General features: G+C 44.7%; 1 protein-coding gene across 1 annotated transcript; it reads left to right on the forward strand.

The window, feature by feature from the left end:
- Positions 1-800: 800 nt before the first annotated feature.
- On the forward strand, positions 801-10,357 carry TGIF1 (TGFB induced factor homeobox 1). The gene is made up of 3 exons (XM_050322140.1): positions 801-1,118; positions 7,739-7,965; positions 9,290-10,357. The coding sequence occupies exons 1-3, from the start codon at positions 1,103-1,105 to the stop codon at positions 9,854-9,856; spliced, it is 810 nt and encodes a 269-aa protein (XP_050178097.1). The 5' UTR covers positions 801-1,102; the 3' UTR covers positions 9,857-10,357.
- The last annotated feature ends 403 nt before the right edge of the window (positions 10,358-10,760 follow it).

Raw genomic sequence — 10,760 nt, forward strand, 5'->3', positions numbered from 1 at the left:
TCGGAGGGAAGCTGGAGAGAGCTGCTGGTGGGTCCCGCGTTTCCCATACCAGAGGAAAATAAACTGTTGCTGCGCAGCGCGTGCTCGCCCGAGAGGGATGAGTCAAGCTGTGAGACTTCTCTCTTTTACAGCTAGGAGCATGTGCCGCAGCAAAAACCTACCACGCGGGCGGGGGGAGTGGAGCGGGAGAAAAACAACCTTTTACGAACTGATGTAAAAATAACCGCAGAAATGGTGCTCGCCGTCCCCGCGGGGGCGGGAGGTGCCCAGCACCGGCCAACCGGGGCTCCCTCAGCACCATTGGGGATGGGGGGAACAGCCCCCACTCGGCAGCCGGAAGGGGGGCGCCGGTCTTTGGAGGGCTTTTTTCCTTCCCCTGCCGTACGAACTCTTTCTTTCTTCTCCCCTATTCACGCGAAGGAGTGGGTGGTTCGTCCGGCAGCAACAGGAGGAGGCTAGTCAAGGGCAGCTGTCACAATCTCCCCCCACCGCCTCTTCCTTCTCCTCCTTCCCAGTTTAATGATCAAACGTCTGCTTGGAAGAAAGGCGAGGGAGCGGGAGGCACGCACAGCTCCCCCCGCCGCCGCTGTTGTGTGTGCATGAACGAGCGGGTACGGGCGGACACCCCCCCGCTCCGGTCGGTCCCTCCCCTCCCGTCTGACAGAGCCCCAGCAGCCCGGGAGGGGAGGGAGGAGAGAGGAGGAGGAGGCAGCCGCCGCGAGTGCCAGTGCAGCGCTCGGTTACTCTCCCGTACTCACTGCGGGGAGGTGGGGGAGGGCGGGCGCTGTGTACCTTTCTCTCCCGTGCCTTTCCTCACTTTAACAGGCCGGGGCCAATCGCCGGCAGAAGGGAACAAAGGGAGGGGGGAGGGAAGCCCACCCCGGCCACACCAGAAAGCCCCCGGGGACGCAGAGCCCTGCGGCTCCCGCTGACAGCAGCGCGGCCCCGGACCGGGCGCCTGGCTCCGCAGCGGTGTTTCTTCTTCTTTCTTCATCGACCTTCTCCTCCTCCTCGCCGAGCTTAAAGGGGGGAGCAGCGTCCGGCGAAGGGAGAGAAACTTGGGTCGGTGCGTGGGGAGATCGGCTCGGTCCTCGCGATCAAGATGAAAAGTAAAAAAGGTAGTTGTGATGGGGTGCCGGGACAAAGCGGGGTGCCCCGCGCCCCTGCCCGGGGTGGAAAAGGGAAGGGGGGCTGTCGCTAAGCCAGGCGGAGTCTCTTTACCTTCTAGGCCGTTTTGCCCCCCGGGGCCCCCCACCACCCCCTGGCTCGGCTCCCGTGGAAGACTGCAGTGGATGCTCCGCTCCCAGACAAAACATGCGGGGCTGTTGTTTGGAGGCGGTCGCCTCTCCGCGCTGCTGGCTCTCTGTCAGAAACATGTCCAGCCGCCTGCCTCGTGCCTCCTCCGCCAAGTTTTGTCCTCTGCCCCTCCGCCAAGCCTCTTCCCCCTGTCCTCCCGTAAAACACTTCTAAACGGTTTTCCGCACCAAGCCCCGCCGTCCCGGTGTGTGGGGAAGAGGGTGCAGGTCGTTTTCCCAGCTTGGGGCGAGGAAAGCGGGGCTGTCCGGCAACTCTTTGTTCGCGGGCATGGCAGCGTGGGACTGGGGGGGTGGGCATGGGCGGGAGGGCTTGAAGCCCCCTCCACGCCCTCGGCCGCCTTGTTTTGCTGGAAGTTGGTGCCTTTTCTACCCCTTTTATCCCTTCAAATGGGACCAAACAAGAAGTACAAAAGTTTTGACACAGGGTTAAAAGGAGGAAAACTTTTTTTTCCTTATAAGCATAAGCCTCTTTAAGTTTTTTTTTTTCTTTGTTCCAGACAGACAAACTTTACAGTTAGAGGATCGTTACTCATTGCGCTCGCGGTGCTTTTAAGTGCCTTTAAATTAGTCCTTGGCCACAAAGACGCGGAACGTGCTTTCGGATTTAACGCTCCTCCGCTGGCTGGGAAGAAGTTCATAGGAAAGCAGTGTCTGTTCAGCTGCGATTTGCCAGTCGGTGGTGTGGCTGAAGGGTGTTTTGCATTCAAAGACCATTAAATGCTCCGAAGTGGAGGGTTAGAGGGGAGCAGTGCGCATGTTCAGTACTCCACAGAGTTGTGCTGTTTTCCCCCTACTATGCATTCCTGCGGCTCTGTAGTAGGGCAGCCTCCTCTCTCATTGTTAATATATTTGGAGCAATTAATGCATATGCAGTTCGTGAAATCACTGGGCTGCTGCAGACATGGTGTGTACTAATATGGTTTTTAGCCTTCTTCAAAAGTTTTTTTGGACGTGCCACTCGGCCAGGAGGAGCGCACACAAAAGGGAACTGAGCCACAAAGGCGAAGTTTAAAGAGTGGGCAGGGGTGGTGGTGAGGAGCGCAGCGTCCCGCGGGAGCGGAGTGGGGCTTGATCCCGGTCACAGCCTGGGCTGCACGCCGAGCTCGGCCCCCTGCGCACAGAGGCAGTGGCAGCGCTGGCTTTTAAATATTTCCGTCGTCTTAGGCAGGTTGAGATTCTTGACCCTATTGGGAGCAGTTTGTGGCTTTTCGCGTTCATCCCCCCCCCCCCCTCTTTTTTTTTTTTTATAGTTTCAGTGAATTAATTTAGCCCAGTTATTTTTAGGACATTCCTATGCTCCCTATTTGCACAGCAGTGGTGAGCTGGTTTCCTGTCTGCTGTTGCTTCCATTGTTCAGACTTCTCTCCCCGAGGGCAGCTGCTGGTTGGTGAAATACCAAACTCCCTGCACTTTCAACTGTTGTTCTTGCCACCCCCGAAATAAATGCGTGTGGAAAACGCTGACGTAGTTTCTAGGTATGCATGTGTAGGGCTTTGTGTGTGAGTGTGTGTGTGTGTGTGTAAGCAAGCTCTGCTTTGAGGATTGCAAATCCTGGGCTGAAACAATGGAAACAATGAAAGGTGACAGGCGGGAGGGAGAACTTTTGAGAGGGGCCATGGGCCTGGGGTTTGCGTGGCACAAATTAAAAGGTGGGGAGACAAAGACGGAAACTTTAAAAGATGTTAGGGCTGGGGTGCCTTTGTTTTAATAAAAGTTGGGCTTGTAGTTATTTGTGATCTCCTGGCATTCGAGGCTCATTCAGGAAGTTTCAAAGAGTGACTTTATTACAGATTTCTTGTTTGGACTCCCAGCAAAATCTCGTTTAAAAGTAAAAAAAGTATAGTACAGCCAAATCTGGCTGGTTTAGAAGCGATAGAGTGCAAGCTATGGAGAGGAAAACAAATAAGCTGGTTCCTAAATTATGAAACTTACTCAGAAGAGTTTTTTTTACTCTGGAAATTCCCTTGTGGATCCTTGTAGTTCTTTGTTACTTATGAATAATTTTAAACTCTTCTTTTTGTTGTTGTTTTTTAAATTCGCATTAAATTTTTACTGGTTTTTTTTTGTATGTGTGTTGGATTTTTACTTTTTTGTGTGTTTGAGTGTGGTGTTTTTTCTTGTTGGTTGGTTTTGATGGGCTTTTTGTTTGGTTTTGTGCCCTTTTTTTAAGCTAACAGGCTATGGATTAAAACCCCGAGGACTCTTTTATGGATAGTTTCATTTACAAATAATAACCTGATAGCAATCACACTGAACATACTCGGCTTGGCTTGTTAATTAGCTGATTTAGAACACAGTCTTGCAAAGGCACAGGCATGTGCTCAAGTTTATACATGTGAAGAATCTCACTGCACTTGGTTACAACAGGACCGGGGCCTTAGATGGGAACTGGTTCTGTTTATCAGTGCTCATAAAAAAATCTAGTTTAAGATATTCAGAGAACCCTAAGGGGTGGGAGGTTTTCTTAAAGGTGATTTTTTTCCATCATTTCTTTGGAGGGCAGAGATTGTTCCTTGTGGCATACTTTGTCCTCTTTTGAATAACAATTGGCTTCTGCCACTTCCTCTGTGAAGCTCTTCCTCGACACAATGGGATAGTTGTTTTTTGGTGTTGTGTTTTTTTTTTCCCTGATACTCAGCTTAAATTTTTCATTTGCTTAACTTCAATTTTATTTGTTTCAATCTCTCTAAATACTTTGTCCTCCCCCTCAGAGTATTCCAGTATGCCTTTTAAGTGGTAGTAGTTTATTTTGAAATCAGCTTTAGTCATCACTGTACTTTTACTCAAGTTGTTTCAGGCTGTTAACTAACGTTTGGGTGTTGAGCCTAGACTCGAGATCTTGGGTGTAATCTTCCCTGAGCTGATTACGGGAGGACCTGTAAAGTCTTTGGGCTGTGATACAACGCAACAGTGCATTCAATCATGGATATGACTTCAGCTGAGAAGCCAGGAGGATAAAGTGATTGATAAAGAAGAGATGCTGATCATGTAGTTCTTAAGTCATTAATAGTGTGGACTGCTCATTTAAGTGGCTATGGTGGAAGTGGAGGGCTGGGATTTTATGTGGTTTCTCAGACCTCTCTGCAAATGGACTCGTGCTGCTTTAATTTAGTCCTACTAAAGCAGGTTTTTTTTTTTTTTTGTTTGGGTTAAATGTATTTAGGAGGAGACAAAAAAATAACGTGGCCCTAGCCTGCTTTTAATACAGAATAAATTAGTAGGTCAGCTGGGGCTACTCATCGTGTCCACAGGCCTTTATTCTGGGTGTAAATAACAGTAAGCCAATGGTCCAGTCGTGGAGCCTGGCCAGGAGCCTTTTCAGTCGGGCCCTGTTAAAACAGGAAACCAGCAGCGAATAGGCTGATTACTAACAAGACGGAAAAACAAAGCTGGGTTGTAATCAGCAGGAATGCTTTAATGAAAACAGAGCCTTGACACCAACAATGTGGCTCCTGCTCTAGTAAAAAAAATATCAGCTGGGGCAGTGCGAGATTTCTAGCCATGACTTCCTGTTGCTGCTAACTCTGAACCGCGCCGGGAGAGGATCTGCCACGAGTTCAGAGGGCTGATCAGCTATTTAAATGAGCTCATTTGAATGAGCAGAACTTGTACTACACCGGGTTTCCTGCTTAACCAAAACCTGCTTTGTGTCACTAACTTACTGTGTCAATTAACGTGACACACTAAGCGAGCGGGTCAAAGGGCTGGCTCTGCTGGTGACTCATTTCTCTCTAGGTAGGTTACGGTTAGTCAGATGGCAACTTTTACTTTAGCAGAAGATCTTGTTTGCAAAAGAGAGAAACGTTTTTATACTGCTGGCTTTCAGACAGTATCTTGTCACCTTTTTTTTTTTTTTTTTAAGGTGAAAAAGAGCAACAGTTCTAGAAGAGGTTTTGCTTTCGTGTCAGTTTTCTGAAATTCAGGAGTCTTTTAGTTGTGTGGTAGATCTTGGAAAGATTACTCCAGTTGGAGTAGTGTGTGTCTGGAGTACTTTTTGTTATGCCATGTAAATATGGCTTGCTACCCATTAGGCACTTTCTCATGTGAGTAGTTTCTTTGGCTTCTCTTCCTTGTTTCCATGCCTTGCTGTTTGCCTCTCCCTGTTTTCCAAGGTCTTGCCTTACTGCCTTTTATATTTAAAAACAAACAAAAACCCCAGCCCGCTGAAGTGCTGCAACACTTCTGGTTTCTGAAGAACAAGAACAGCGCACTTCAAAACGTTGTCTGAATAGCATAGGCTAGTTTTAGCTAGTTTTTAAATTCAGTTTTTAAAGGGATGAGCTGCTTTGCAGAGCTGTCCTGTTGTCTGTGCACGATCTTTGTTCCCAGAAGTGCTTCTCATGGCTCCAGGAGCCCATGGTTCAAGGCAGGTTTTCAGGTTAGGCTGCAAGTGTGACAGCACTTTCCATGAAGCTATGACAAATACAAAGTGGTTTGCTCGGAATCATTTTAAAGCAAACTTGACGTACTTTCTACATGAATTAAGAACCTGTTTACATAATTCGGAGTTTATCTTGTGTTGGCTATTTAAATATTGTCCTATTGTTCCTGTTCCATGACTGGATAATTTATGTGGCTAATCAGCAGATGAAAAATTTGGTATGTCAGTTTGGTGGTTGTCGGTTACATAAATCAGCAATTGGGAGAATGAAAACAATACCAAGTAAGTTACTGAAGTAACTGTGCCAGACAGATTGTAGATTGATCATCCTATTGGGAATGCTTCCATATCAAAACTATGCATTGCAAATTGGACAACTTAAACTAAATTTAAGGATGTTGGAGCTATTCACAAATAGGGGAAGGAAAGAATAATTTACCATGTCAGCTTTGGCTGAAGTTTGAAAGTGTGAGGAAAGGTTCTTCTCTGCTTTCCTCCCTACCATCCTGCCAAGTATTAAGGAAAACTTGCACATGTACAACTTCTGTCTGTCTTTCTGTGGTAGTGGGGTTTTCGGTGGTTGGTTGGTGTTTTTAAAGGACATTAATTCCTTCTGCGTCTTTACTTATGGGTATAACAATAGCTTTATATAATTTTATACTTTCACAGGAACACTTCTTGTATTTTAGGGCTTACTTTCTTTCCTTAAATAGAACTTTTTAGTTATTGGTGGTTGCCCATATAAAATTTTACTTTAGACATTCAGCTGGCTTTTACTATTAAGAGTTTTAGTTCTGATGTTAGGAATGAGCAAGTTTCTTCCTCCCCACCCTCTCAACCCCCAATCTAAGTTCAAAAGAGAGAAAGATTAAGGGCTTGTTCCCCTCCTATAGTTCTTAAAGAATGTTTCTGAAAGACAGTGTAAGTTCACTTGAAATTATTATTAATTTGTACTAGTTGAACATGGGTAGCATCTTATGTAAGATTCCTAAATTTTCTGCTGAATTTAACCTGGTGACTATTTAAAACGTGCTTTTCTTTATATTTTACAGTACTAATTACTTGTGTATCCTACCAAAGGAGTAGAGTTGTAGCCTTCCTAACTACTGAATATTTGCTTGTTTATTTGCTTTACGTACCATAGCTTCATGTTACTAGTAGTGTGGTGTACGTATAAAGGGATAATCAGATTTTGAAATCTCCTCTTCCTTTATGTTGAAGAGACAAGGTATGCAGTTAACTTGTAAATTCAGTTTCCATAGATGAAAATTTGAGATGAAAACCATGAAGTTGAAAAAATTATCAGGATAGTACATTTAAAACAAACAAATCCACCTAAACGTTAAATGATCATGGTTTTTTGATACAGAATGCAATTAAATTAAGAGTCCATTTTCTGTGAAGGTGGTGGACTCCTAGGCACCTGATTCTTTCCTTTTCCTGCACTCTTTTTCCTTCATAAGTGAAAATTCCCTTTGGGGGGCAGGGCACTTAGAATTTTTCCCACTCTTCTTCCCTTCTTCCATTAGTTTTTATTAATAGGTGTAATTACACATTTATAAAATCTACAAGCTCTCTCTCCCGAGAGGGAAGCATCAGCATGCTAAGAAGTAGTTAAATAACCCATTGCTTGAGTTGGGTGTTTTTAAGTTCTTCCATATTGACCTTTTACCCAAACACTGGATCGTTATCCTTGAAGAAAAGTGTAGGATGCATACCATAGCAAGCAAATTTGAACAATATTGGCATTAGATAGAAGCTATCTGATAACGTGTAGCAGATAAAAGGTTGCCAGGGGAACAAGAAAATGAAGGTTTGCAGAGAAGAATTCCTTTAGGAACAGATCATTGGTGCTACTTTTTGTTCAGCTGACAGAAAAGCTACAGCATGACAAGTTAACACTGCAGGACGAATCTCTAGTATAAGAGCCTATACCCTGATTCACAGAAGGCAGTTGATACAAAATGTCTGTACCCCACGCTGCTGGAGCTGAAGAGTTTATGAATTTAGGAGGCTGATTGTTCTTATCTTTTAATTGTAGGTGTAGTTGCAATATCAGGCAGTGAAACAGAGGATGATGACACTATGGATGTCCCACTGGATCTTTCCTCATCTGCTGGCTCAGGCAAACGGAGGAGACGTGGCAACCTGCCCAAGGAGTCTGTGCAGATTCTTCGTGACTGGCTATATGAGCACCGCTACAATGCTTATCCTTCAGAGCAAGAAAAAGCGCTGTTATCCCGACAAACACACCTTTCCACACTACAGGTATTTAAAAAAGTAGTTCTCTCTTCAAAAGGAGCTGTTTTCTGTTTTAATTTACCTACTCATGGATACAAATGTTTACACTGCATGTGAGATTTCCTATTTTATTGTTACTCTCCTACTGATGGCACTTGTAAGGAGAGATGCAGATTGATTGTGTGTTATGATGATCTTTGTTTATTGGGATAAAATTTTTTCTGGGAGTCATGAATTTGAGCGTGCATGCTAATTTCTTGTGGAATCGTGTCCCAAAAGACATAAAATGTCTGTACAAGGTAATTTATTGTGAGAGGAAGGTATTTATTTGTCAACAGAGGTTTTATGGTGATAGATATGCAGCTTAACATATAACTCTTTGCTTCTAAAACTGCATCTTGAGGCTCGTTCCTGTAGAACATGCACATATATAATTATGTGTATGATGACTTCCATTAAGATCAGTGGAACAACCTGTACGGGATAGAGCTACTCAAGTGTGTTTAGTATAAGTATGGTGAGGCTTTTGTGTGGTTACTTTGGATTCTCATCCTGGGGTGCCATTGGCATCTCCAAGTCCCTTGGACGCATCATTCGCGTCTCCTGTCATCATCTTCGGTGGAATAGCTGTTGACCATTGCTGCTTCCCCCCTTGTGGGAAGGTGGCTGCATGAGAACTGGGGTAAACCTGGGTTTGGTTTTGAGAGGTGCTAAATAGAGAGCAATCCTGTTGACCTCTGGGCTTTATTCTTCCATATTAATTCATTAGTAGAAATTTCATAATTGTCTATAGAGTAAAATTTCCTTAATATAACATCATAAAGAAAACTTCCTTTATGTAGTAAACAGAAAAAAGACGTTGAACTATAAACTATCCTGTATTACCCAGGAAACTGGTTTGATATTTAAACAAGGACAAACTTAAATGAGGTAATTCATGTTATGTCTGTCGACACAGTCAGTTGAACAAGGAAAATCAGTAACTATTTGAGGGAGGAGTGGCTCTCTTCAGAGAGGAAAAGTTTTCCTGTTGTTAATTAACCTGAGCTAGGGAACAATAGCCAATAGGTTAATGTGTGTGCACAGAGTTAAAAGCTAACCCCTCAGTTTGGGCTTCTCAAAGCCTTCAGATGTCCCAGGGCTTTCTGTAACAGGAGCAGGGAGTCAGCGGTACAGCCAGGACAAGGAAAGGGCCTTTGCCAGGCGTGTCAGAACTTGTCAGTAGGTCTCTCTTTTGTTGTGCAGTGAAGGAAACTGCTTGGAGGGATTCATTAATCTTAACACAGTGGCTCTAATGGCACATAGTTGGAAATGAATGAAGGTAGAAATTAAGATGTCATTTTATTCCCAGGTCTGCAACTGGTTTATCAATGCGCGCCGCAGGCTCTTACCTGACATGTTGAGGAAGGATGGCAAAGACCCAAATCAGTTCACTATCTCGCGGCGAGGGACCAAGCTTCCCGAGGGCAGCCTGGTGGAGTCTGCCATCAGCACAAAGAACTACATTCCCCTGCTGGAGGAGACTGCCTTCCTTCCCGCTGCTGCACCGCTTGGCAAGACTGTGTCCTCTTCCAAGCCAGCTTCCCCGGGATCGGTCCTGGCTCGGCCGTCGGTGATTTGCCACACGACTGTGACTGCGTTGAAAGATGCCCCTTTCCACTTTTGCCAGCCAGCTGATGTAGGCCAGACCACGGACCTGCAGCAGCCACCAGCCGGCAGCTTCACAGACAACCCCCTCTCCTGCCATGAGGACGCATCTAAACTGGGACCTGGTGCAAACACACAAAGTGGGCTCTTTAACACTCCTCCTCCAACACCACCAGACCTTAACCAGGATTTTAGTGGATTTCAGCTACTGGTGGATGTTGCACTCAAAAGGGCGGCAGAAATGGAGTTGCAGGCGAAACTTATGGCCTAAATCCCCTTCCTTCTCCTTCCCCGTTTTGTTTTACCAGGCAGGGATCTAACAGCTGTGTGGTTATTGCCACCCACAGAATATCAAAAGACTTCACTGCATTATTATTATTTTTTTTTATTAATCTTATTTGCACAAGGGGATTGCTGAAATGAAGCTTCCTGTCACTGAGATGGTCTTCAGTGGAATACGGTCATTCCAAGAATTATAAACTTAAAGCTACTGTAGAAAGAAAGGATTGTGTGTTTTATTGTTTGGGGTTTTTTTTTAATGTTTTCTTTGTAGGTTTTTCATAATGTGAGATGGTTCCCAAGATCATGTGATTTGTTTTTGTTTCTTTCAGACTGTGCAATATCTAGTAATGATATAGAGTCTTCTTATCATTCCCATGTGGAACGGAATATACCGACATGCTGTCTAAATTTTCAATTTTTTTAACAATACAAACTTTGGATGATCATGCTTTTTTCCCATAATGTAATAAAATATTTTCTTTAAAAATTATGTATACAGAGTATTTTGTTGCATACGAGCTTTGCAGAAAACACAGCTTACCCTTGAAATAAATGGAAATTAGAAATATTTTTGAGCTCATGCTGACTTTGTTTGGTTTAGAGAGAGCTATGCTAAACCATTGTTGTAAACCAGATGTTTAAAAGTGCTGAAATGTGGGCCAAAAGTACCTGTCTTGTGCTATGTTGAAATTTTTTAAGGGGTCAAAGGGAGACGACTAAATTGCAGAGGGTTATCTTAGACCCCTCTAAGAGTTCCAGCTTTTGGGTCATAGAAATACTTTAGGGCTGGGAAATGTGATGACCCATGGGGAAGATTTCCTGAAGATGAAATGAGGAGTCTAGAAGAGGGGTTGGGGCAAGTGTTCTTCGCAGGTCTTTGTGATGCAGCTCAT

The sequence above is a fragment of the Myiozetetes cayanensis genome, unplaced genomic scaffold (genome assembly GCF_022539395.1).
Source record: "Myiozetetes cayanensis isolate MyiCay16 unplaced genomic scaffold, myiCay2020 scf1, whole genome shotgun sequence".
Lineage (NCBI taxonomy): Eukaryota > Metazoa > Chordata > Aves > Passeriformes > Tyrannidae > Myiozetetes > Myiozetetes cayanensis.